This window comes from Miscanthus floridulus, chromosome 7 (genome assembly GCF_019320115.1).
Source record: "Miscanthus floridulus cultivar M001 chromosome 7, ASM1932011v1, whole genome shotgun sequence".
NCBI lineage: Eukaryota > Viridiplantae > Streptophyta > Magnoliopsida > Poales > Poaceae > Miscanthus > Miscanthus floridulus.
In genome coordinates this window covers 18,806,799-18,834,695 of record NC_089586.1, presented here as the reverse complement: position 1 = coordinate 18,834,695, position 27,897 = coordinate 18,806,799, and the positions used below count along the sequence as shown (strand labels likewise).

At 45.5% G+C, this 27,897-nt stretch overlaps 3 protein-coding genes across 3 annotated transcripts; 2 read left to right on the top strand and 1 right to left on the bottom strand.

Annotated features, from left to right (window-relative positions):
• The first annotated feature begins 3,928 nt into the window (after positions 1–3,928).
• Positions 3,929–6,405, top strand: LOC136466666 (adagio-like protein 3). Its single transcript, XM_066465132.1, has one exon. It carries the CDS (start codon positions 5,477–5,479, stop codon positions 6,290–6,292), a length of 816 nt encoding a protein of 271 aa, XP_066321229.1. The 5' UTR covers positions 3,929–5,476; the 3' UTR covers positions 6,293–6,405.
• Positions 6,406–6,826: 421 nt separating this feature from the next.
• Positions 6,827–12,626, top strand: LOC136466665 (putative adagio-like protein 2). Its single transcript, XM_066465131.1, has 2 exons — positions 6,827–7,310; positions 10,420–12,626. The coding sequence occupies exons 1-2, from the start codon at positions 7,069–7,071 to the stop codon at positions 12,017–12,019; spliced, it is 1,842 nt and encodes a 613-aa protein (XP_066321228.1). The 5' UTR covers positions 6,827–7,068; the 3' UTR covers positions 12,020–12,626.
• Positions 12,627–14,172: 1,546 nt separating this feature from the next.
• LOC136462716 (uncharacterized) lies at positions 14,173–18,444 on the bottom strand. The gene is made up of 3 exons (XM_066461774.1): positions 18,027–18,444; positions 16,215–17,201; positions 14,173–14,550 (listed from the first exon to the last, which is right to left on the bottom strand). Exons 2-3 carry the CDS (start codon positions 17,144–17,146, stop codon positions 14,508–14,510), a joined length of 975 nt encoding a protein of 324 aa, XP_066317871.1. The 5' UTR covers positions 17,147–17,201; positions 18,027–18,444; the 3' UTR covers positions 14,173–14,507.
• Positions 18,445–27,897: the final 9,453 nt, after the last annotated feature.

Genomic DNA, 27,897 nt, shown 5'->3' with positions numbered 1-27,897 from the left:
GGCGGGCGCGGCGCGGCGTGGCGCGGTGGCGTGGGCGGGCGCGGCGGTGGAGCGGCGACGACGCGAGCAGGGGCAGCTAGGGCGAGATGGAGATGAAGAAAGTTGGGCGGCAGATATTTAGGGGGCTCGGCGCCGAGCCCCCTGGCAGGCCATTTCCCGTGCCCAGGAGCTCGGCGCCAGTGACCATGGCGCCGAGCTCGGCACCAGTCACTCTGACACCGAGCCAAAGGTCTATTTCCGGAATTCTTTCCGACAAGAGTCTATTTGTAATAAACTTTCAAAAAAAAAAAAGAGCAAAATAGTAAAAAATTCGGACGTCTCGACAGCGCAATTTCTAATCTACATAAAGACGTCCGTGCAGTCGGCCAAGGATCAGAGGCGTGAAGGCTTTGACCACCTGATGCCGAATACGACACGGGCATGAGGTGCCACAAGTTCTTTCCAACATTGACGGAGCTACGTGTGCGGAGGAGTTTTCTGGCCGATCGTCATGCTCAAAAGTCAGGTACTAAAATATTCAAATCAGAAGCGGACTTCCTTGACCACGTCCAATCTACAAGCCATGCAAGTATTTAATAATCAAGGCCCAACTAGTACATACGGGTGCATGCATGCACGACATGCTACATGCCCAAATTTGGCCCAAGCGCCCGGACGACAAGATCCCATCGGTCAGCAAGCAAATCCTTGTGCATGTACGCGGGAGGAAGACCTCGGACTGTGCCTCACCTTGTCGGACACGGGCTTTGCCTCCCTACGCGGGGTAACTCCGTAATGCTAAGTCACGTTTTAATATTCTTCTAAATATTCTCCGATCTTCGTATATCACCATAATGTTTCTTCGAGTTATTTTCTCCATGTTTACTCTCCAAACAATTTTTTAAACCCCCGAACAGTAATGTTGACGCTCAGATGTCCCCAGAGATGGCCCTGTCTCTAGCTCCTCCCTACACGTACATAAGCGTCTGCCCTCTGCGTTATGGGTGGTCGGCAATGACTCTTTAGCGACGTTTCGTTCTTCCTACACGCACACGAGCTCCGCGCTCCGCGTTATGGTTAACGGGCTAGCTAGGACTGGAGACTCAGCTACACACTAACTAGTCGAGCGGTTTATATTAAATATAAATACATCTTTACACCAACTGATCGCCGAGTTGCATACGCTATTTCATCACCATTGCTGATTTTTCTCCGGAGTTCATATATTTTTAGATCATGTACTACCCGTTCTACATATTTGTATTGCATGATCATCGTCCAGGTGATCGGACCACCTGGTGCTCAGACTTCTCCACCGATCAACTGGTCGGACCGCTAGGTTCATAGACTTCGTCGCCGACCAGTTGATCGGATTGTTCGCCGGTCGCTTCTACTCAATGCTCACTTCGTCGTCGACCAGTTGACCAGACTGTTCATCGCTCGTGCTTCATCACCAGCTATGTCGGAGACTCCTTGGTGCTCGGACATCACCAGCTACGCCGGGGACTCCTCGGTGCTCGGATATCGCCAGCTACGTCGGTTACTCCTCAGCGCTCGGATTCTTCGTGTTCGGAGACTAAGTGGGCACACTTCACCCCACTTCACCTTGTGGACATCGCCAGCTATGCCGGGGACTCCTCGGTGCTCGGACATCGCCAGCTACGCCAGGGACTCTTCGGTGCTCGGACATGGTCAGCTACGCCGGGGACTCCTTGGTGCTCGGACATCGCCAGCTACGCCGAGGACTCCCTCGGTGCTCGGATCTTGCTACGCCTCATCGGTGTACTATCAATCTGCTCCATGCTGTTCGAATCAGGGTGCTGATCTTGGGCAGCACGTCTGGGGGTCTTGATACGTGTATGTCAGACGATGTCGACAAGCTTTTAGACTTCTTTTTCTTTGACCCTGCTACAAGATTCATTCTTCATCTTTCAGCAGGCTCGGGGACTAAGTGGGCATACTTCACCTTGCGATGAATGTGCGCTTTTCAATTCAAGGCTCCGCCCGTAGACTGGTTGTCTGCTCGGACGGTCTTCTACCTTTCTTCTATTTTTTGACCCAGACACCACATGACTACGTCACCTACTATCATGCTCAGGGACTAGCTATGGGGGTATGGCCCCCGGTATCCACAAGACAAGATATGGGCCGCACCCTTAGAGGTGGCCCAACCCACAAGATCAAGGCGTGCACGGCACTGGTCGACGTGCACCGCAAGATATTGTATAGTACCAAATAGGATACTTCCTTGTAACCCTACCCCTCCAGAATATATAAGGAGAGGTAGGGGTCATCTACATACATCTCATATTTAATATAATACAACAAAGACACGGGACGTAGGGTATTACGTCGATCAGACGGTCCGAACATGTCTAAGTCGTTGTCTCTGCGCCTTGTGTCATAATCCGGTTCCTGATCACGCGCACCTCCACCGATCAATCTACCTTTGTGAGATACCCCTCGGAGGACTACCGAGCATATTTTGTCGACAATTACCTTTATTGTTTTTATCATAAATAGTGGATGCATGTATGCGCCATGAACAACCCTCGACGGCACAGTGAGCTAGAACCTGGTCTTGTCTGTTTTGAGCCCAGCAAACTGAAAATCAGTCTTCACTGCATGGTGCCTAATTGCTTTCCTGAATGCAATGATATCAGGAAACAGTGCCCCCTTCACTATGTTTGGATTCTCAGGATCATGGAGTACATGCACCTCAAGAGGGTCTGCATCATCAACTTCATCATCAACAGCAAAAGCATTTTCATCAGATGGGTGAGCATCAACAGAATCATAAGCATTATTAACTGGCTGTGCATTAGCAACTGAAATATAGATTTGTTCATCACCAACTCCAACATATTCTTCAGGATTATCAAAGATATCAGGCTCCCTCTCAGGCTCTACATTAACATCATCACCTTGTTCAGGCTCTAAATCAGTAGATGCCTCTAGATTGTTAGCAGCAGCAGTACTAGGTTCAGGAGCCTCTGGATTGTTAGCAGCAGCACTATTTGGTTCATCGGCAATGAAAAAAATCATTGTTGGGTATCTCAAATCTAACCTCAGCAGGAATAGCACATAAAGGCTGTAGGTCATCAAACCCAGCATCATTATCAAACAATCCCACTACAAGCTAACAACCCATCTCTTCCTTGTACATTTCAAAGACATCAACCATTTGGATTTCACTAATTAATCTGACATCCTCATGCAGTCTTCTATCAAAGAACCACACTATGGGTAACTGGTTAGAGGGCACATTCAATTCATTTGCAATACTTGACACCAACAGTTCAAGCGTTAAAGACCCCAACTCCACATCCCACTTAATCACAGTGCCTTTAGTGTATGATTTCCTACGATCTGAGTCTTTCGTAGCAAGACCGTGGACTTTAACCTCTACCGCGAACATACCATTCCTACCAACAATCAAATCGAGTCCCAAATCAAAGTGTAAATAGGCAAGCACAAGTCAACTACACTATGTGCTCAAACTGATAACAGGGGACGCGCACACATTACCTGCTATTGCAGTCCTCCCTCTCCGCCGCAGCACTACGGCCCAGATGCAAGAAGACCCCGCTCATCGTCTTCATGGATCCTGCATCTCCTCCGGTGGATGCGTCGGCCACAGACGTGACACCACCGTTGCACCTCTGCGGCTCTCTGTCGTAGCTCCGCAGGCCTCCGGCGGCGGCTATAGTCTAGGGTTAGGGTTCTTAGGGAACAGAGGAAGAGGAAGACGGAGAGGAGCATGGGTGGGGAATAGAATAAACGGGAAAGAGGGTTGCGGCGGGTTGTAACACACAAGCAAGGGCATCGATGTCCATACGAAAGTCACGTATGCCTTCCTCGACCTGACGGTGGGCCCGAGCTGTTCACATACGTAGAAAATAGCGAGCACCAGCAACACCCGAAATTATAAGAGAGAATTCTGTATTTGGCACTGAAACAAATCACTCTTTCGTATTTAACATTGGAAATTTTGAACTTTCTTATTTAGCATCAACTTAAAAATTTCTTCCGTATATGGCACTCCCGTCCATTTTAGCCATTCATCCGTTTGTTGACTTGCTTGACCTTGTCAGTTTTTGTTGATAAATACCAAAATACCCCGCACACACCTGCTCGGCAGTCGCTACGGCCAAAACTCGCACGCTCGCCTTCTTCCCCGTCAGTCAACCCTAGATGGAAGCCAGAGGAGATGAGGATGGGGCGGAGGAGCCGTCGGCCGCCGGTGCCCTTCCTTCAGCTAGAGGCGCCGGTCCCTCAGCCAAGGTCTCCCCATGGTTTCAGATCGACGCGTGGGTCCAGCAGAGCCGCGGCAGCGGGGTGGGCCGAGCTTCCGGCAGGGGACGCGGCGGCGGGGCGGGCTCGCCGGCCGGTGCTGTCCCCATCTCGCAGGGCGAGTGGCACGGCGGGGCGGCCTCGCCCGCCGGGGCTGGTTCCAAGATGCTGCGCGGTGGGGTCGTGCCGCGCCTATAAAATCCAGGCGCAGAAATGTCTCCCCGCCCTAGCAGAATCTCCCATTTCCCTCCTCCCGCACCAAACACAAACCATGGGCGCACGATGAGGTGGAGGTGGAGGAGGAGGAGGAGGAGGAGGAGGAGGAGGGGATGGATGTCGACGCAGAGGCGGAGGACGAGCCGGGGTGGCCGTGGGGCGCGCCGCCGGCGACGGGGCTCAGGGCGCCCCGGGCGGCGGCGATCGTCGTGGCGGACGCCGTAGAGGTCGACTTCCCCGTCATCTACGTCAACGCCTCCTTCGAGGCCACCACGGGGTACCGCGCGCACGAGGTGCTCGCCCGCAACTGGTCAGTGCTCTGCTCTGCTCCCGACCTTCTCCGCTCTGTTTTTCCTCTGCTTGGGGATTGGTGATTCGTGATGCTGGGGAATACCGCTTGCTTGCTTGGCGCCTCTCTTGTGAGCGGCAGCTGGAACCACAGAGTCTAGGCATTTAGCATCGGATCTACTTAAGAAGTTCAGTACTGAAATTTTTAGAAATTCAAATGTTGTGCGAAAGCAGCATGGTAACGGCCAATTTTGGAACTTGTTTCCTGTTAATGTTGACATAAGACAATGAACATCCACATGGAAGCAGAGAGATGTCATTTATCTTTTGTCAGGCTAGTCGATCCAAATGATTTTATGTTATAACATCTTGTACTCCCTCCACTCCAAATTATAAGGAGTTTTGGCTTTTTAGATACATTGCTTTTAATATGTATTTAGACAGTGTATATCTAAGTGCATAGCAAAAGTGTGTGTCTAGAAAAACCAAAACGTCTTATAATTTGGGATAGAGGTAGTAGTAGTAGTTATTTTCTGCTTGCTTTCTTGCTTGTACAACTTTAAAATTGCTAACACTGACAAACTTGACAGAGGGCCTATTGAAGCATCTCACGAACTGTGTTCACTCAAACTTGTCTTTCAGCCGATTCCTACAATTTCGGGATCCACGTGCCCAAAGGCGACATCCCCTTGTTGATCCCATGGTTGTTTCAGAGATTTGGCGATGCCTCAATGAGGGGATTGAATTCCAAGGCGAGCTGTTGAATTTCCGGAAGGATGGTGCTCCACTTTACAACAGATTAAGGCTCATTCCGATGCATGGGGATGATGGCTATGTGACACATGTTATTGGAATCCAGCTATTCTCTGAGGCAAACATCGATCTCAGCAGCGTATCATATCCGGTGTATAAGCAACAGTCCAACAACAGGCTCAGCATTCAAGATCTGAACTCAGCTTCCCATGAGCATGCTCCAAAAATCCAGAGTTCAGACCACTGTGGTATACTTCAATTGTCAGACGAAGTTCTTGCACACAACATTCTATCTCTCCTGTCACGAAGAGATGTTGCATCCATTGGATCAGTCTGTACCAGAATGCATGAACTAACCAAGAATGATCACCTGAGGAAGATGGTCTGCCAGAACGCATGGGGAAGGGATGTCACTGTCAGGCTTGAGATGAGCACCAAGATGGTAGGATGGGGTCGTCTTGCAAGAGAGTTAACAACTCTTGAGGCAGCCTCATGGAGGAAGTTCACAGTTGGAGGGCGCGTTGAGCCTTCCCGATGCAACTTCAGTGCCTGCGCTGTTGGTAACCGTCTTGTCCTTTTCGGAGGGGAGGGTGTCAACATGAAGCCTATGGATGATACATTTGTGCTTAACTTGGAGGCTGCAAGGCCAGAATGGCGCCGCGTCAAGGTTTCTGCCTCTCCACCTGGCTGGTGGGGGCACACTCTATCATGGCTGAATGGGTCATGGCTGGTAGTATTTGGAGGCTGTGGACAAATTTATTGATTATTATTGCCACTCTTCGATTATCAAAATGCTATATTTCATTCACAAGTATATTTGTGATATTTGTGATTTCCTTATTTGACATTATGTCCATTTATTTTTTTTCCTATCTGGCATTACATGTTGGTGGTACATAGAAGGGCATATATGTCATTTTAGGTGACACTTGACACCGTTACTGCATCAAATGGATAGAAGTGCCGTATACGGAAGGAATTTTCAAGTTGATGCTAGATAAAAAAGTTCAAAATTTTCAGTGCCAAATACGAAAGAGTGATTTGTTTCAGTGCCAAATAAAGAATTCTCTCAAATTACAATGCCATGTTTCAGAATACCCGATTTGTAATGGCATTTCTCCAACTTCGAAGAATTATAATGTCTTTGATAAAAAAAAACTTTTTATTTTGGATGGAGGTAGTAAAATACTTTTCTTCAACCTTTTCTATACACTTACCCTCGGAAGGATGATCGCAGCCGTCCACCCTCCCTGACCCGGAGATCCGATGGCGCAGATCGGCCACCCGGCGCTCCGTCCTCCCAAACGTCTCGCCTCGCCGTCGTCGTCCACTCGTTCGTCGCTGCCTCCCCAACCACCACCTTCCAGTAGTCCAGTGCCGCCGCCTTGCCCTCCCCCCGATTACCCCCCGCGGTTAACCTCGCCAATCCGGTCCCGCCGCGGTATAAATCCGGCCTTCTCGCCCCGCACCCTTCGTCGAACCCCGCTCCGACCACAACCCTAGCGGCGCGCCCCGGCATGGGCTAGGGTTCCCACGGCGATGGAGTGGGACAGCGATTCGGACGGCGGCGGCGGCGATGACGAGGAGGAAGAAGAGGTCCGCCCCGGGGGCGGGGGCGAGGACCCGGGCTCGGGCTTCTCGCTGGCCATCGAGGGCGTGCTGGGCGCGTGCGGCATGGTGGTCTCCGACGCGCTCGAGCCCGACTTCCCCATCATCTACGTCAACCGCGGGTTCGAGGAGGCTACCGGATACCGCGCCGAGGAGGTGCTCGGGAGGAACTGGTGAGCCGACTGACACGCTCCTGCTTCGATTCGATAACCACGTGTTTCAATTCAATCTCGTTGGTCCGTGGTGATGCGCGGGGGCCGGGGATTTGTTCGTTGCTAGAGGAGGCGCTTGGGGCGCGGATAGTTAGGTGATCCACCACGGAAAGTTATTTAGTGTGCTTGTTGCTGTTTCGTGGTGACTTCAGTCTTCAGCAATATTCCGTAGACCATAGGTAATATTTGGATTTGTAATGGCTGTCTGGAATCGAATCGGGGTGCTGTTTAGCTGCTTTGCTAGTTTGAATTGCTAACAGGCAGTTTGCTTTCTTTTCTGATGTTAGCTTAAGCTTTGTGAACCGCAGCAATCATGGGTTCCACTTGCATGAACTACTGCAGCAACTAGAGTCTTGACGGTGTTTGGTATATGGGCCTGCATGGTTGGCCTCCAATTCTTGCCCAACCAAAATCATGGCAAGCCAAAACTTTTAGTGATTAATTGGTTCATTGCCAACGAATTGGCACACCAATGTTTATGGCCAAAGTTTTGTCAAGTCTCTAGAAACTTCTTAAACTGCATAAGAGAGAAAAGTGCTTTCTACTATTGTTACAGCACTTAACCAAATGCACACCTATGTTTTTGGCTATACAACGTATCCTACAACCCATAGAGGCCGAAGCATCTGCATTGTTGCTGGCAGCTAAACTTGCTGCTGCAATAAATGTCCAAAGACCAGTCTTTATAACAGACAATGAAGTTTTGGCGACTGCGGCAAACAGGAGGGACCTCCTCCATAATCCTGGTCACTGGTCACTTCAGCCAATCCTAGCAGACTTTACAGCTACCACAGCGAACATGATGCATTCTATCATTAAAATTGGTAGAGATGCAAATTCAGTGGCTGACAATCTCACAAAGAAAGCAAGGCAGGCTGCAATTCCTAGTTCTTGTTTGTTCTCTTGTGAGTCTTGGACACATTCTAGAAATTGTACTATCCAGATGGCTCTGGAAAACTTTCATATGGGGCAATTTTTGCCCCGTCTCTGTATTTTGTATTTAAGCTCTGAATGAAATTTACCTTTCAAAAAAAAAGTTCGGTTTGCCATGATTTTGGTTGGTCAAGGATTGGAAACCAACCAAGCAGGCCCATGACATGTTGCTTTTAGATTCTCCTTAGAGAAAGAGTGGTTTTCAAAAATTGGTTGGCCCAAATCAGTTTTTAACTCCTTTTTTTCAACACGAGGCAACCCCATTTCCATTAGCTTGTAACGGAAATACAGAGAGTTTTGATGAAAGATGTAACAGAGAAGGACCAGATGAAGGACGGGCATAACAGAAATCAGTTTTAACTCCTAATCCATCAAATTGTTTGCTAGGGAGTGGGAATCTAAGATGAAAACAACCCATTTCTCTCTTTACATTTTATCCTAGCATAAGTAGCGAGGGAGAATATTTTTGGTCTCTTTACACTTCTTCACACGATTTGAAAGGAAAATGATCAATTTGCCGCCCACAACTATGTTTCACATGTGCAAAGTATCCCTTGAGAATTGATGGAGCTGGTTTGTTTTTCTTCAACAGTGTGAGTTTAACTGTTTACTGAAGCTAGTTTCTAAAATATATTTCATAGGTTAAAACGAGGTTCAAATGATAACTTATGGTTAGTGGTAGCCTGCTGTTCCTGGATCTGTTTTGGAGATTCATTTTGACAAGGAATCTGGGTTTACATGTTTTCCTTTTTTTGCCTATTAATCTGTATGGAACTCTTCTTTTTCTTTTTTAAAAAGAATTTATATGTTTGTATATGCTGTCAGTGATCTTTATTTTGTGTTATGGTGAAACTAGTAGCTAGAAATCTATATTGGATGGAGTTTGCTAAATAAAAGTGCCGGCTTAGTGGTTGTTAATCTTGAAGTGGTGTTAGCCTGTTGATGGACTTGTGTGAAAACTAAATCAGAAATATTAATCTATTCTTACAGTTTGTTAACGTCCTATTGCCAACTGTTCTGTTTCACATAAGTTCCTTTTGTATAGTTCAGTCTTGCAGCAACAAATTACAAATACATCGATGATATGTTACTTTTCGCATATGTTTCATCTTCTGGCTCCAAATTGCACCACTCTTGGTCTGCAGATTGTTGGTGAGAATTTTATTGGTATCTAAGATCCACTCAGCATGCTGACTAACTTACGCTTTCATGTAAAAGGGTTGACCTGGGGTTGATGTTATAGAAGTCTAGAAGCCTCATATGTTGGTCTAACCCACCCTCAACAACAAAGGTGGGACTAAACCCCCACAATCTCACATAAACACACACAAGGGCCACAATGGGCGCTTTCATGTAAAAGGGTTGACCTGGGGTTGATGTTATAGAAGTCTAGAAGCCTCATATGTTGGTCTAACCCACCCTCAACAACAAAGGTGGGACTAAACCCCCACAATCTCACATAAACACACACAAGGGCCACAATGGGCCAAATTTAAACTTGCCCAGATGTCACAAGAAAGACTTAGTAATACCTGGCCAGCACGATACTAAAGATTGTTGGTGGCTCCAGCAAAACCGGAATCTTGCTCTGTTATCTTAAATAATAAGTCATATGGTGACCACAATATATTGCCAGTGGTAATAGTAACTAGGTTCTTTTAGAGACCAAATAGAAATGCCTTAAGGGGTTTTAATTGATATATGTAGACCGGGGGGGTTGGATTGCTTGAAAAGTATAGGAAAGCAGAAAAAGCTTTAGTTGCCGTGAAAATTATAGTTGGGAATTAGTGGTAGAAACTAGAAATAACTAAATTATATATGGTGGCCTTCGGTACCAGTCATGTGGGTCAGACATTTAAGGCACACCAAATGTAATCTAACAGTATCAGCAGTTGTTGAATAATGAAAGCACACCATGAACTTCTGAACGTACCTTGCTTGATTTTATTCAACTGCTAGTAGAAGAGGGTAAGTTCCATGGTTGCTAGTCTGTTGACATAATACATTTTTTTCTTAATATTTTATTTTTCTTTTGCTTCTGATCAAATGAAAGAATATAGCATGCTATGTTACTCATTTTGCTAGTACGATGTTCACTTATGTCTTATTTTCTATCGTTTTGATGCTTCTTTTGCAGCCGGTTTCTACAATGCAGAGGACCATTTGCTCAGAGGAGACATCCCCTTGTTGATGCAGCAGTTGTTACTGGGATTCGGAGATGTTTAGAGGAAGGGACTGAGTTTCAGGGTGATCTGTTGAATTTTAGAAAAGATGGTTCTCCATACATGGCAAGGCTGCAATTAACTCCCATATACGGAGATGATGAAATGATAACACACTATATGGGCATCCAGTTTTTCAATGATTCTAATGTTGACTTGGGTCCGTCGCCTGGCTCTGTAACAAAGGAACTTGCGAGATCCACATGGATTGCACCTGGCAACAGTGACTCACCAATTTCAGTAGGCAAGGGTAATTTGTGGGAACATTCTAGTCTCTTTCTGCTGAGCGATGAGGTAATTTGCCAGAAGATCTTGTCTAAATTGTCACCCAGGGATATAGCATCGGTAAACTCTGTTTGCAAGCGACTTTATCACATGACAAGGAATGAAGACCTTTGGAGGATGGTTTGTCAGAATGCATGGGGCACTGAAGCTACTCGGGCCCTTGAGACCGTGGCAGGATCAAGAAGTTTGGCTTGGGGCCGGCTAGCACGAGAGTTGACCACCCTTGAAGCTGTTGCCTGGAGGAAATTGACAGTTGGTGGTGCAGTGGAGCCATCTCGCTGCAACTTCAGTGCCTGTGCTGTAGGGAATCGTGTTGTCCTATTTGGTGGAGAGGGTGTTAATATGCAGCCAATGAATGATACATTTGTGCTGGACTTGAGTGCCAACAAGCCAGAATGGAGGCACATCAATGTGAGCTCAGCTCCTCCTGGTCGCTGGGGGCATACCCTATCATGCCTTAATGGATCGCGGCTGATTCTGTTTGGTGGCTGTGGGGGGCAGGGGCTGCTTAATGATGTCTTCATTTTGGATCTTGATGCACAGCATCCAACTTGGCGTGAGATTCCTGGTCTTGCACCCCCTGTACCACGGTCATGGCATAGTTCTTGCACTGTGGATGGAACCAAGCTGGTGGTTTCTGGTGGATGTGCTGACTCTGGTGTTCTTCTCAGTGATACCTACCTCCTAGATGTGACGATGGAAAAACCTGTTTGGAGGGAGATACCTGCATCTTGGTCTCCACCTTGCAGGCTGGGGCACTCACTATCTGTCTATGATGGCAGGAAAATCCTGATGTTTGGTGGTCTTGCTAAAAGTGGTCCTCTAAGACTTAGATCTAGTGATGTGTTCACTCTAGATTTGAGTGACGACAAGCCTTGCTGGCGGTGCATTACTGGCAGCAGGATGCCAGGAGCTGGTAATCCTGCTGGAGTCGGCCCACCACCTCGCCTTGATCATGTTGCAGTGAGCCTTCCTGGTGGGAGAGTTTTAATATTTGGTGGGTCTGTGGCGGGTCTTCATTCTGCTTCAAAACTTTACCTCCTGGATCCAACTGAAGAGAAGCCAACCTGGAGCCTTCTGAATGTTCCAGGGCATCCTCCACGGTTCGCCTGGGGCCACAGTACTTGTGTTGTTGGAGGGACAAAGGCAATAGTTCTTGGAGGACAAACTGGAGAAGAGTGGACGCTAACAGAAATACATGAGCTTTCTCTAGCAAGCTCATTAGTCTGAGATGGGAAGGTCCCAGCAAGCTTTCCAGCTTCCTTGAATCGATGTCTCTGGAGACCAGCTGCCTGTTCATGTGACTGAGGCTGATTATTATTTTTTCAACAGTGGGGTGCAAACAAAAGGGTTGGTGAAGTGGACAACCAGACCTGATTACTTGTGCCATGCCTGGGAGTTGGCTGGTCTAGAAGTAGGAATATAAGTTACCTCTGCTGTTGTTGTTTGTACTGTCTACGATGATGAAATAGCTGGCATCCATAAGCTAATCTCAGTTGTTATCATGTTTCCAAGGGGACTGTCATTGTGTAGCTGGAGCCCGCGTTCTGGTGGTGCCGCCGTCGGTGACAAGTGATGCTGTGGTCTTCTGATTTTTGATCCATCAACTGCTGCTTTCTGGAGAAGCTGTAACACTGTTGTATTTAGTTATGCTTTTGCGCCACTTTGTGCTTACTCAATTGCTGCTTTCTGGAGAAGCTGTAACACAAACACCTGTTGTATTTAATTTTGCTTTCATATCACTTCGTGCTTACCTCAGGTGATAGTGATACCTATAACATTTTCTTTTTAATCTGATTATCAAAGGATGAATATCAACAATCCCATCTTATCTGTACATTTATTGCACGTTAATGACTTGATTGGGGCCTGGTGCTGAATGTCAACTGCAATTGGTCTCTCTCTCTCTTAGCTGGGATCAGGGCTTGGTGGTGGCAAACCAACAAGTGAGGTGAGGATCAAGCTGACGGCCATGTGATTATTGTCAAGAGTTTCTGTTATTTGATTTAATGATTTCTATCATCTTGCTATATGTTATCATGACCTGCCATTTCAGGTCGACCTGCTGCACTGCCTGATTGGCTGTTTATATGATCGATAACTGTAACGGGTGCAAACAGAGTTTTTCATTTCACCATCTCTGTCGATATCTTTTATTATTGTTATTATTCAGAGAAGAAGGGACAATGATGCGTAACAAAGGCGAACAAGATTCAGTGGCAATGAGCTGCCCATCCTGGCAAAGCCAGGCATCTTCAAACCACTCGGTGATTCAAAGTGAACCGGAATCGAGCAGACGCACCATGGAAGCAATCAGAGTCAACCGGAATCAAGCAGACACACCATGGAGGCCATCAGAGCAAAGGCAGCGGGGTTGGCAGTCTAGCACGAAAGCTCTCGATAAGCCCAGGCACAGATCAGACAGTCCAGCACATCTGCTTGCGAGGTGGACCGTAGCAGCTTTTTTTTCTTCTCGCGATCCAATCTTTTACCCGTTTTTAATTAAGAGGAAAGGTCAAAATAAAGGCCGGAGCACGGATACAAAAGACTCATAGGTAATCCTACGGAATCCCCAACACAAACAAACAGCAAGAAAACACGAGTGGGGACCTCCACCACACTACACCAACCGACTATGCTGCAAAAAGAAAGATACATCCGCGCAATGGTCGCCAACAGAGGGGGTGAAGCTGTGGTGGCAAAGCATCCACCGGTAGAATCCGCGAACAACCAGGTAGCCACTGCGAAGTAGGAGAAGTATCCTCCAGCGACCAGATAGCCGCTGCAAAGAAGAGGACGTATCCGCCATCGACCAGGTAGCCGCTGCGGAGAAGAAGACGACTACGGCAAGACCAACACCCGCGGTGGACGGACCAAAGCGAAGCGAAAGCAAATGCACAGACAGGCACAGCACAAGCAAGGAGCGGCTCGGACCCAACACCACAGACCTAACCGACTGTAGAAAAGGTTCAACACAAAGGTTGCCTGCTCAAAAGACGAAGCCGCGGTGGCAAGGCAACGACTACGACAGCGACCATGTAGCCACTGTGAACACCCGAATGACCATCAGCAACTTCAACAACGACCAGGTAGTCGCTGTGAACTGCACACGACTACGGCAAAACATCAACAGCGACTAGGTAGCCACTTTGTGAACCGCCGAGCAACTGTAGCGGCAACATCAACTGAGGCAACGCAGACCTCAGCGCTTTCCAACACGGAAGGTCGTTCACAGTTCCAGCAGCACAAGCAATCAAACATCCATATGAAATTCAAAATTCAGAAGTTGTATTACCGTATGGGACACTCTTGTGATCTCAGCGTCTTCAAATTCAGTTTTTGAAAGAGGGTGAGAAAATCAGCATGGAAACGTCTTATGGGTGTTTGCTATAAAAGTTGGCTGTATTTCAGAGAAGCAATTTGAGATACAAGGATTTCCATGACAGGAAGCTGATCTTCAGCATTGCTACAAGATAGTAGAAAGCTAATATTTACATCAAAGAACCTAAAATGGTGAAATCTGCAGCGAATCAACAGTATGAAAATGTTTACTGCTATCTAATCTGTACATGAAGTTTGGGCTGCCCGAGTACAACCCACAGGGTAAAGTGATTTCTTCTTTTTTTCATTTTCAAAAAAAAAAATTAAAAAGAAATAGAAATGAGCAGAGGTAGAACGGTTCTGATTTTTGTTACATCTGACATCAGCACAGCTTTCCTTAGTTGATGATCCTAGGAATGCGGTGTCCAAATCTGGGATCCCTGAATTGATGAAACAGAACGCATATCAGAGACAGGGTGCTAACTCACTCAATAAAAAGAGAACACAATTTGTTATAGATGTAAGGTATCATGTTACAAGATCTTCAAATTGTAACAGCTGTAGGCATAGTGTTACGAGATTTTCAAAGCCATGCGCAAGATTTAGTTGTCAAGAGCTGAAAACAAACTGCGCTGTTGGTTGTCATGTTTATTGGCTATCCAGTACGCCAATAGCATGTTTCAACAGCGAGTAATACGTAATAATAACATTACAAAGTTTCAGCCAAATGATGCCAAAAATCACTGCAGGGGGATTAAAACTTGAGTTAAATACATTGGCGGCCCTTAAACTTATGGCTCTATGCCACTTAGGTCCATGAACTCTCAAAATTGAAATCTGCCTCCCTGAACTTGTCAAAGTGTGCCACTTAGGTCCATACCCCATCAGAGGGCATTGACTAGGATAAAATTTTACAAAAACCACCCTATCTAGTCATCTTCCCCTAGCACTCCTTTCCTAAGCCCGTGCGGTGTCGACATCGCCCAAGCCAGCCTCCTCCTCCGGCCGAGCATGCCTCACCAATCCCCATCGCTACTCCACACCCTAGCCCACCTCCTGGCGTCCCCGCCTGCCAGCGCACGTACGACAAGCACCCCGGCGGCATTGCCCTGGCGTCTCAGGTGGAGCTCCCCTTCGGCGAGCTACTAGTTGCGGCGGCGAACGACGGTCCCTCGCGGACGAGCAAGGCATAGTTGGCCACAAGCTCCGCTGCTCCAACCTGGAGAAGGCCAGCTCACCCGCGGCTGCACCACAAGCAAGCTCCCTGACGCTCGCCTTGCGCACTCGAGCCACCGCTGCTCAGCCGCTCTGCGAGCAGCCGCCGCTCGTGCCTCGCCACACACGCGCTGCGCCCCCCGATGTAGAGGCGGCCAACCCATCACCGTCGCCTCCGGCCCCCGCACACCCACGTCCCTGAACATCCTACTCCTCCCTGCTGACGCCAAGACGCTGTCCGTCCGCGCGCTCGATGGCGGCCACGGGCGGCGTCAGGAGGTCCTGGGCGCGCGAGGCTGCCTTGCCACCGCTGCCTGTGCGTGCGCTGGCGGGCGGGGACGCCGGGAAGTGGGCCAGGGTGTGGGGCGGCGAATCGGCGATGGGGAGGCGTGCTCGGCCGGAGGTGAGGCCGACTCGGGCGACGCCGGCACCGTGGGCCTAGGAAAGGAGCGCTAGGGATAGAAGATGACTAGATAGATATAGATAGGGTGGTTTTTGTAAAATTTTAACCTAGTCAACGTCCTCTGAAGGGGGTATGGACCTAAGTGGCACACTTCGACAAGTTTAGGGAGGCAGATTTCGATTTTGAGAGTTTGTGGACCTAAGTGGCACAAAGCCACAAGTTTAAGGGCCGCTAGTGTATTTAACTCTTAAAACTTTTTATGGGCTCTCTGAACCCCACAAAGCAATGCATATGGACAAGAATGTAGCCATGTAATAATCAGAAGAATTGGGCACAGTTTGAGACTAAAGAAAAAAGTGTGCAAATGGAGAACATAAATAAAAAATCATTACTCTTGATAGTTTTAAATCTGTATGTGCATGTCATTTTAACCATATGATCTCTGAGTAATAAGAGACAGCAGGAAATAACACAGTGACTACAGACCTGTAATGAGCAGCCATTCTCCTTGACACAGCAGCCCTAGTCATGGCCCCTGTAACTATATATTCATCATCAATTTCATCAAATCTGATTTCTCTCATGTCAACAGATCTTGCTGGCACTTCAAGACTAAAGCTTTCTTGACTAGATCTGTTGCTGTTCCTTGTTCCACTACTTCTCCTTTCCCTTGTTCTTGTCCTTCTTCGGTCTCCTCCTGTAGACCTACAGAATACTTTGCAAAAAATGCAGGATGTCCACCAGTTTGCTCTAACCCTGTGGTAAACTTCATAGTCATCTCCAGCTTCATCATCCCCATACTCAATGACATAATCTCCAAGAACTATACCATTTGGAACTTGTGCATGTATTGTGCTCAAGACATCTATTATGTCAGAAGACTGCTGCAAGTTCTCCCAATCAACCTGGCGAGCAGGATCAATTTCAGAAGGGCGTGAATTTGGATGTTTTTGTTGGGTGTGCTTCTGAAGCTCATGGAAGTTGCCAACATACGAGCAGCAACTCTCTTCGCAGCATCTTTTCTTCTGGTTAAGGTGCAAGCGAGCCTCATCAATAACAAACCACCCAATCACATCACCTCTACACAACGGACAAGCTGGGCGGTTATTTGCATTTGATGAAATGATATGAATGCTATTAAGGGGAGCCACAGTACGAGATGAGACTTTGACATTGGCTGGTAGGCCATGAGCGCCTTTGAACCTCTCGAGACAGTTTGAGCGAGTCTGGTCAGTGTCACATATGAAAGGTCTACAGCCCTTCTCATACGAGGTGCACCTAAGCAGTACCGCATTGTGGGGGAAATCGAGACAGATTGGGCAAGCAACATCCTCCATCCAACTTTGATCAATTTTTATGTCCAGGTCAAAGGAGCTGGGCCTTATCGCCTTCTTCATTACCAAATTCCCTGAACCCATGCTGAAATTACTAGGCTGATGTTTGGCACTACCAAAGTTATCTTCTCATGGCAACCTGCATCGATCAAGCAGCAAGAAAATTAGCCTCTCAACCCTATAGTTTAGCATGTCACATGCATTTCCCATGTGCATCAAAGCCACAGACTTTGTATATGGAAACAATATCAGCGTGTTTACATCAAAATTTTAGCAGTTTTTTTTATAACATTTGTGCCATATAATTAGCAAAACTAATGGTACTGGAAGCCAAACAACTAGAAGTTCGATGCAGTAGCATGGTAGCGCCTTTTCAGATCAGCCAGCCAAATTTGAAATATATGGTTGCAATTAGTTGACCTCAATAGAGAAATGCTAACACAATCAGTTATTATATTCTGCAGATATGAAACACAGTACCATGTTTCAAGAAAAAAAAAACAACAACTAGCCAACTCCCTATATGAATCAGTATCCAACTCCCCCCATATTAATCAGTATCAGACAGATGCAGTTGTAAGTAGTAACTAGTAAGTTAATCCACACCACACCTTAAACTAGAAATTAAACGGATTTCGGAGGCAGGGGAACTCAATAAAATCCTCTGAAGAAAAATACTGAATCCAAATGTCAAAACCATCGACAGGCATCAGGTTAAGAAATCGAGTGGTAAATACGAAACTTCATCCAAATCATTACCCCTAAACCCAGCCCTCCCACGATTCCACGAATCCCAGAAAAGAAGCAAAGAAGCGGCTCCAATCGGGTACTATAAAGTCCACTGTATCACTGAAGAATTACTCGAAATAAAAAAAAAAAAGAAAAAGACGAAGAACACGTGATCGGCGCACACTCAGACCGCTCAACAGTCGCCGAAGTGGAGGGGAGAGGGGACGAGTCGTACCGCTGCGTCCTCCTCGGGGGGCGGGCGGGCTGCTGTTGGGTGACGGGGGAGAGAGTTTGAAGAACGGACGCCGCAGAAGACGACGAGGCGGGGTGAGGTGAGACGTTTTCCTCCCTGGCCCCAGGCCTCTCCCTCTCTCCTCTCCGTGGGTCACGACGAAGACGAAGACGAAGACGTGGCCGCCGCACCCGTCCAGTCCAAGCGACCGACGGTACGGACGCCGCAGCAGAGGGGAGGAGCCGAGGAGCGGCGGCGGTGGTCCTGCGGAGGAGGGCACGCGGAATGCGGGTGGTTCGGTTTGGTTCGCGCGATTTGTCAGCGCCGGTGGCTGGATTTTGGGAGCATTTCTCGGAGCGGGTGGAAGAGAGGAGAGGAGGGAGCGAATTCCGACTTTGGGATAGGAGGAGCCTGAATTTCTAGGTCTCTTTCTCACTGCGATTGCGTCCCGCGATAGACTTTTGGAAACACGTGAATTTCACATAGTTTTCTCTTCACTTTTCCTAATCTTAGTTTTGTATATATTAAGTTTCACATAGAGCTTATTTAGTAGGTCTTCTGGGGCTCTGACTAGCGTGAGGAGCCGGAGCTGATGAAGTCATCACAACTAAGCTTGGTTCCATGTGTTTTCTAGCAGGTAATCAGATGAGGCGGAGCTCGTGAAGTCATCAATTTTGTTTAGATGTCGTCGGATCATCTTAATTCACATGTATTGAAGTAGAATATGTAAAAATTTAGTTCATGTTTCACTCTAATCCACTCCAATACGTATGGATTGATGCGAATCCAACCACGTCCACCTTAGTTGGTTCTATGTGTTTCCTGAATCATTTTAATTTATAGAGAGAAAAGTGATTTTGTCTACCGTGCGTGAAACATTATCTGTACAATATTTTGTTAGGAGAGCCGATCGAACACCGAAGACACACCAAACGAGCTCTTAGTAGTAGTAGTTGGAGAAAATAAAAAGAGTTGTAAACGTCAAGGTTTTAGCGCTTCAGGCCTTAGAATTTCTAGGTAAGGAAATGTATTTATGCGCTGTTTTAATTCTTAGGTTTCACTTTTTTTATTAAGTTATTATTATATTCGCAACAAACCAAAAGATATCCACCTTTTCTTCTCCTTTTCTGCTGTGATAATGAAGTTCAGTACAACATGGAATTTTTCTTTTGTTATTAGAACTTAAAAGCTTGCTTAGTCCCCCCTTGATAGGAATGGGAAATCAAACACTTAAAATGTTCACGTCTCAACAACCGTAGATGGGATATCAACTCACCATGAAAACAAAATGTACTGAGCAGGATCATGCATCATCAAAATATCAAATGCAATAGACAAATTTGAGGAAATGAATATAACAGGCTGTACTGCACCAATGTGTGTCCAACAGATGAAACATCAGCCATCAAATGCAACAGACAAAGGACAAAATAAATATAACAACAAGCTATCTTTTTTCTTTCCAAAAAAATAAAAAAGGAATATAATAAGGGGAAAAGAGTTATCCATGATGGTTCTACTGCTAGTACTACTGACCAAAGCCAACCTCCTCCACTATTAAATTATTACTAGTTTCTGGATTTCATATCCAGATTTGTATTATCCAATTGCAGTGGCTAAGAGAATTGTTCCCGTAGCTAATCTCTACTTGTGTGATCATCACATATTTGCAATAATTTACACAGGAGACAAGATAGCTGCCTGGTCGATCAGGAAAGTGCTGTCGACGATGTCTACATCAATAATGCATATCACGCAAAGCATGTATTTTTTTTCTTGGGAAAACTCTAGGGAAAAGCATCTAGGACAGTCCCCAAAAGCATCTAGAGAGAGAGGAAGGCCTATTCCAATCTTTCCCTAAAAAGTGTTGCTGAGCTTTTGTCGAGATCGATCAGAGGTGACATGCTAAGCTCCATGATCATGATTGAGTCATCGAATTCATATAATATTCGTCAATCATTCAGAGTCCCCGTGCAAATGTTTGATGAATTAGTGCCTTCATCTCAAAGATATATACATGTGGATGACATATATAACATATATAATTATGAAAACGTAATCTAATTAGGCTGAAAGAACCATCAAATTTAAAAGCATGCAGTCTAAGGGCACTTTCAGTAACCTCTAGATTCACCACTAACTCCATCATCACCTTTTGATTTGGTTCTGTAAGTTGAATGCTGTAAGACGGAGAAAAGGTGAAAAGGGGAGCAAAAGAAAGTGACTTGTTGTGTGGAAAGAATCAAAAGGGTGTGTCAGCATAAGGGTGGAAAGCCATCAAGATGGGAATCGGAATGAGTTTCTTGTTGCAGTAATCTTTGTTTGCGATGCCCCGTACGACTCTTATTGGAAAAAAATTGAGACAACAACTTTTACTGGAATAAACTAATGGCCTGTTCGCTTGAACTTATCAGCTGGCTTATCACTTAGAATCTACAGTATTTTTCTATCCCAACAAATCAGCTTCAGTCGGCTTTAATACCAGCCGAACAGACCTTAAAATTTCAGTGGCTCTATCACTTTATTTGTTGTTGTTATTCTGGATCGCTTTCGGTTTGACTTTGGCCCCGTTAGCTTGGAGGAATTTTAGAGGAATCTTGATGAATCTAGAAGAATTTGTGAGAGAAAAACACTATTTCGAATGGAAAAAACGGATTAAGCCGGGTTTAAGGGCACGCGAACGGGGCCTTTGCATTCATAGGCTTGTTACTTCCTCTGTCCCAAATTATAACACGTTTTGACATTTCTAGATTTATAGTTTTTACTATGTATCTAGACATAATATATATCTAGGTGCATAGTAAAAATTATGAATCTAGAAAACACAAACGTCTTATAATTTAGAACGGACGGAGTACTGGTTAAAAATTGTGTTTTAGGCTTTGTGAGTAAAGATAATAAAATTTAATTCGTCACTAGAACCATGAAGCCATTTGCAGGTTTGCGACGAGGACCATGACGGAGGCCGGGTGGCGTGTTCAACAAAAGTCAACGAAAAGAAGGCCTAAGATTCCCAGTAGGGAAATCGGCTTTGTTATTTCCCGTGAACTAATGTATGCTGATTTGAAAGATACTTCCCAGAGTCAAGACAAATCTAACATGTTTATTATGAAAAATGTTTAAGCAACCATAAATTAAGGCATTAGGCTTATGTATGTTTTTAAATCAAACATATTTACATATGTTGTTACTATTACATTATAAAAAATTAACTTAAAGTAAAGATACTCCGCATCTCGATTCTCTAAGTTTGACTATTTATATAAAAAAACTAGTATAGACATTTCTATATTCAAATAAGTTTATTATGAAATTATATTTCACTGTCAATCTAATTACACATATTACACATCATAAACATTAATATTTGTAAATATGGTTATGTTTAAAAAGTTTAGACTCCTTGAAGAGCAAGATGTGGGATTATTTTGGGATAGATGTCGGAGGGAGCACATGTTATGCTTTTGTAACACCATCGGTGTTACACCGTAAATCATTTACTAAAACATGTCATGAGCATCATGTTTATGTGTTAATGCATGTAATAGAGTGTGTAGATCAATTTCTGTAACTCGAAACGATCAACAGAAATACGAAACGAAAGTCGATTCGATAGTCATGTTATATCACTTAGGGTTTAAAACTAATTTTTATTAAGCAAAAATGCTATAGAACATGTATGTGATACTTAAATAAAGTTTGAAGTACAAACTTTGTAGATGACAATAAAATACTTTCTGTTCAAAAATAATATTGCTAAGTAAAATTTCTAATAGCCTAGAAATACAATTTGAAATAAGACTCAGCTCAAAAACTTAGGAAAATTTAAAGTATGTTAATAGCTAGACATTACCGTGTTTAGCAAATTATTGCAAGAGATTGGGTTAAGAAGTGATGAGGTGTTATAGCTCGATTTAGCAGCCTCATATACCACCTTGAGCTTAGAGAAGACAATTTAGGCTTAGAAGCAACGGTTTAGTCATAGTCGATGCTTTAAAATTCGTGCACGACACGCTTCGGTTGCCTGGCCGAGTGTGCGCGGTCACCATCGCACGGAGCCTCGGTGTCGCTGGGCTCGGACGCGCGCTCGCGCACTGCCGCGCGTGGTTGGCCGTGACTGCCCCGTCCTGGCCGGCCACAGCTGGTCGTCTGGCCTTGCCATGCGGTGTTGCCACCACCGCCGGCGCGGTGCCTCGGCCACCCTGCCGCGCAGACGTCCGGTCCTGCTACCGCACTATGTCGCTGTCACTCGTGTTGTGTTGCGGGCCGCCAGCCGCTGCTGCTCTGCTGTCCCTACCGCTCTGTCGCGATGCCGCTGCTGCTGATACTGCGCCGTGATGTGCTCGTCCCCTCGCTGCGCGCATGAGGGCTTGCCCCTCCTCTGTTGCCCGCACCGTCGCTTTGCCATTTATGGCGCAGCAGCCCCACAGGCAGTGCCGGTCGGTGGTGTGCGTGTGTTGTCCGTAGTAGCAATGCGCGGCTCGTCCGGATCGCGACTGATGCATCCTACCAAGGTCGGTCATGTCGAGCTCCGGTTCTCTCTCTGCTCTGCCTGCCATGGCCGATTGAGCCGCACAAGTTAATACGACTAGGAGGAGTCATCTTGGGTCGTGGCATCGTGTCTCTGGCGCCGCCATCAAGTCCTCTAGTCGACCGTCCCCACCCCGCTTTGAATGGCGCCTGGCCAAGCTCTAATTTTGGAGTTTTGCCCCCGCCACAACGTCATTAAGACCCAGCCCGCCACCACCGTAGGCAGCCACCAGCTCACCGCCTCAAGCCAAATTGGCTGCACCACCGACCCGCCTTGCACCCCTTCTCGCTGTGCGCACCTAAGTCGTACCCCTACGGCTACCCTCGCGACACTAACGTGGCTGTGCCACCGTGTCCTGCCATCACTCTTGCCGCGCGCACGCGACCGGGCTTGCTCGGGGCATCTCCGACCAAGCCACCACCACGGGTAGGTGTGTGGTGAGTCCCTGATGCTCACCCACTATTTCTATCACCTCTTTTGTGCCAAGGCTCACCGGAACATGGTTGCCGCCGTCGCAGGGTGCCCACCATCATGGAGAAGCCATTCTACTATGTCTCGACTTGTCCCACCCCTGCCCGGAGTTGCGCGTCAGCCCGTAGGTAAGGGTCGACCACCTAGCTAGGCCTATGCGGGTCCCAGTTGGCTGGCGTAGCGGCTCAGTACCGGCCAGTGTTGCGCCGATGAGTGCGGAGGCGTCAGGGACCTCTCCGATGCGAGGACGAGAGAATACTATGGCTTCCTTGCAAAGTCGTTGTCTATAGAAATAGTACGCGTAGTGCTCGCGCTAATGCCTAGTAACGCGAGCGTGTTTTTGCAAGAGTACCAACGCGTGTGGACTACCCCTGTCGTGGGCCGGCTCACGTGAACCCCGTCCGCGTGGTGGGCCGCATTGTGCTCGTCGCCTTTTCTTTTTAAGCGAATTAGTTAAATGGTTTTCTAATTATATTTCTAAGCTGATTTTTGGTAAATCATATAAAATCATGTATGTGTCCAAAAATTGTGAAACAAATTTTGTTTCTTAAAATTGTGCTCTATCTGTTGGTGTATTTAGTTCATGCCTATATGTGTTGACCTTAGGAGCTATTAAATCATTTGAGAGTACTTAATATTATCAAACTAATTATTGTAGGAATTTTTGTGGCAAAATGGTGATAGTTTTAGCCATGAATTTTTTACAATAACTTCATTGTATTATTATGTGCTTACTGTAATTTTTATAGCCTTAGAATAGACTAGGTATTAAGGTAGTTGGATGCTCCTTGTTTCAATATACATTAAATTATTAGTGGAAGTAAGGATATATCTTTAGTTGCTAAGTTAAAGGTTGTTAGTTGAACCCAATACCTTGTTTGATGAAAATGATAGCTAGCTTAGTATCTTAGTCATTAGAGTTAGCTTAGTAGCTCGGTAGATATATTGTTATTTTAAGAGTTGCTGTTGTCGTAATACTAAGTGTTGCATCATCATCGCATGCATGTAGAGAACGAGTTGGCGGAGATCGTGACCATCAGAGACCACGAGTTTGAGGAGTACGAGGAGGAGATCCTTGTGCAGAAGGAGGTCCCGGAGCCGTCACTAACTGACTGAGCTGACACCCCGCCTGCCCAAGGCAAGCCCGATGCATAACCCTTATTTTGAATGATTACTGGATATATATATGTGATGTGCATTTACGTTACATGATTTATATTGAAACTACATGCATAGATAAACCTACCTATGAGTCCTACTAGTATAGGTCGAGTAGCTGCCATGCTTAGGCTATCGTAGCGTGAGTAACCTGTCGTTACTCGCATTAGGTGATTATTATTATCACTCTCATAATAAAATGGTGAAAAGAAAAATAAAGACCGGGCAGGAATATGGTACGGGTATTGGTGGGTGTAATGGTTGTGTCCCACGGCCAACGGGGCATAGCTTGGTTACACTGTTTTCCCTATCCGTGTCGGTTAAGGACCGATCGTTGCATTGGATTCTAGTCAGGTCACAGACTTATTATCCTAAGCACATACTTGCTTATGGGAGCGGGAAGGCTCGTTGCTCTCTTGTCGTGGGTTCTGGCTCTTTTCGGACCGACTGATTGGAGGCGGGGATGGTGGAGGTCTAAGCACCACACTGAGTCCGGGACTCAGGTGTGGGGGCTTGGAGTCCAAGTTTGGACGGAGACCTGAACCCCTTGACAGGAGAGTGATGGGTTGGTCCTGCTTTTGCCTAGGGTACAAGTGGAGCATGTGTTTTGGGGTATCCAGCTGGGCTACATTGGTTCGTGAATCGTCGTGTAATAGGTACGACTTGTCTACGATCTAGCACCGTAGTAAGAATTGGAAGATGAAAGAGAATGAATGGATCTGATTGCTCAACTCTTGCTTGAAAGTAGAACATGTGCTTACCTAGAATAGTTAGCTAAGGAATTAATCATCACTGCTAATAAAATACATATATAAGGATTCACTGCTATTAATGCTTTTTGCAAAAAGAGAACCCAACAAACCATAAAGCTTATCATATCCTTTGGAGTCGAGAAATTATTCCCACTAGTCGGGTAAGTCTTACGAGTATGTTGTGTACTCAGAGTTTATTTACCCCTGTTGAAGGTGCAGCTTAAGTAATGGCTGTTGTGTGGAGGATTCTTCTGGTGGGCACAGACGGATCCTTGTATCTTACCGTGGATGTTTATTGTAATTCCGCTGTTTAAAATCCAAACTCTGAACTTGGTATTGTAATAATGTATTTATAAGAACTCTTGTTGTATGAAATAGACTAAGTATTGTAAACTCGTTCTCATTATTGGATTCTGGAGGAAAAATGTGGATTGTTCAAGTTCTCTCTTGGGGTGTGCTCGACGGAACCGTCCGATGTAGCCAACTTTCGAGGTGCTTGGTGTCTGGTGGAAGACGAGCATCTCCGAAAGCGTGCTATTTCAGACGATTCTGCCACAACTTTGATCAAGTATACTTGCATGTATGAGCAATAAATTCTGCTTGAGTAATTAAAAAACTTGGTCGACAAAAAAAAAGAATATCCCCAAGGCGTTCACTAATAAGAAGAATCTACTTCAATGCAGGCCGAGATAAATCCCAAAGTCGATGACCGAGCGGGGGCTCGGTTGGTTAGCTCTGACTGGGGTCAAGCTGCCCACCCGAGCACTGACCTTCTTCTTAAGAGCATCGGGAGACCCCCCCGTGCGTTGAAAAAAAAAATTCCTAAAGTCCGCGATTGCTCTAGATGTGCCACCAAGCGCCATGACCAGCATGTTTACATCTGAGTTTCACTCAAAACTACTCAGATGTTAAATGTAAATATATAACTCAGGAGCACAACTTACATGGTTTTTTTTTTTACATTAGGATGTGTGCGTGGGATTGGTAGTAGAATTGCATTAGGATGTGTGCGTGGGGGTGTGAACATGCATACGTGAGTAATGTATCTGCGATGTGTTTAAACTTTAGGTCCCGTATAGATTCTTGGAACTGATTTCATTTTAATAATTGTTAGTTTAATTAAGCTAATATAGTTGTATATGTGATACATGTATACTACTGTTAGTCATACAGGGAAGATACTTATATGTTGCATTTTAGTGTAGGGAAGCGGGTTGAAAAACGTGTTATAAGTTACAAAATAGAAATATAGCATGGTGTAGAATCATTTTTTTCATCTCCTATCCTATGAATTTGAGATAGCCTTATATGTGAACTCGTAAAGTTGTGGAATGTCAAATTTCAAACCAAATAGCCTAATCCACTGAGTAGATTCTAATTCCTCCAAAATGAAAAGATCCAAACAGCCTCTTAAAGAAATGACGATCCAGCATTCAGGTACCTAACACTGCCCTTGTTTCCTTTTCTTAGAAAAAAGAAAGCCGAATATAATCAACCTTTTCATGACAGCGAGTCACAGGTGCAGTATATATGTATCCATCATGGAATCATGGACCCAAAAGGAAAAAGCTACCCAAGCGTCACATCTGTTGGGTTGGAATGGGATGTGGTGGAGACTGATCGAGATAGATTAACATCATGAATTCATGATACTCCTACGCTTGTATTCGAACTGAATAACCTGTTTCACTGTTATATGTCGGTCCGACGTTCCTCACTCACATCTTCTTCTTCCCTCGCTTACTCTCTCTATTCTCTTTACGGATACCACCAGACTACGTGCTCTTTCGCAACACATGTACACGTTTGCTCCTATATAGATGTAGTTTAAGGACAAACTAAATCTAAAAAAAGGAATGTCTATAAATAAACCCATCTCTAAAGTTGTCTTAAGTCATTTTTTTTACTTTTGACAGAAAATTTATAGAAAAGAGCACAAATATTTAGAATAATTATATTATAAAATATATATTAGGTGTATCTAACGATACTAATTTGGGTTTATAAATCCTAGCATTTTTTATAAATTCGGTCAAACTTTAAAAAACTAACATGATTTTATACATTTATTTATTCGGGAACAGAGGAAGTATTATTCTATATAAGCACTTAAGCATAAGCATACAAATTGGAATAAGTGGTGGTCATCTTTCGGCTGTGTGTGCCCACGTATATTCTTTATAAGCGGAGCGGGTGAGAAAGTAAAATATGCCTAAGCGCATATACTCTTGTTCTGCACCGTTAGATATGTAGAGGAAGAATACGTGCGCCTGAAGCAAGAAGAAGAAGAAGAAAGAACTGCGTTTGGCGGAGCGGGCCACATGATCTTGCCTCTGACGCCAGCCATGGCCCGTGGTTGATGGTTTGGTTTTTTTTATCAAAATCATCGAGCTTTATTTATTGAAAGTAGTTACATCATTGATAAGAAAGTTTCGAATAAAGCTAGGGGGCTCATTGTTCCATGTACAATTTTGTTTAGATTGCATAGCTCTTCTTGCAAGTTCGTGCGCCACCTGATTTACATCCCTATTACAATGCTCAATCGATATTTTCTGAAAACCACTCTAGATAATGTTATATTCATCATACAGAGACGCGATTGATGGTTCGGTTGGTGGATCGAGCCGACAAGTTTCTCCAACACACTTGCCTTTAAGTTTTTTTCTAAAAAAAAGACACTTGCTTTTACACACGCGGCAAGCATGCCCTCCATAAGATAAATATTTTCTTTAGAGCATATAGATTCTTCAGTAACAAGTACCGTACGTATCATTAAGCTTCAAGCATGTCATATTTTGTACAGTGGTGATGCAAGTCCCTATCTCCCTCTTTTAGCCAAGGACGGTCGTCTAGTTTCCAGTAAGAAAGTCAACTTGTTTCTATATATAAATTATTAAATATCCGGATGAAATAAGAGCCCTACTTCACCACGTACATGCATGGTACAGTACGTCCTAATCCG

Bases quoted from the DNA above. Each gene is read 5' to 3' on its own strand.
- LOC136466665 (XM_066465131.1), top strand. From the start codon at position 7,069: ATGGAGTGGGACAGCGATTCGGACGGCGGCGGCGGCGATGACGAGGAG. The intron at 7,311-10,419 runs GTGAGCCGACTG...CTTCTTTTGCAG, and splicing joins GAGGTGCTCGGGAGGAACTG to CCGGTTTCTACAATGCAGAG.
- LOC136466666 (XM_066465132.1), top strand. From the start codon at position 5,477: ATGGTTGTTTCAGAGATTTGGCGATGCCTCAATGAGGGGATTGAATTC.
- LOC136462716 (XM_066461774.1), bottom strand. From the start codon at position 17,146: ATGGGTTCAGGGAATTTGGTAATGAAGAAGGCGATAAGGCCCAGCTCC. The intron at 14,551-16,214 runs GTCTGTAGTCAC...TCATCAATTCAG, and splicing joins AGAATGGCTGCTCATTACAG to GGATCCCAGATTTGGACACC.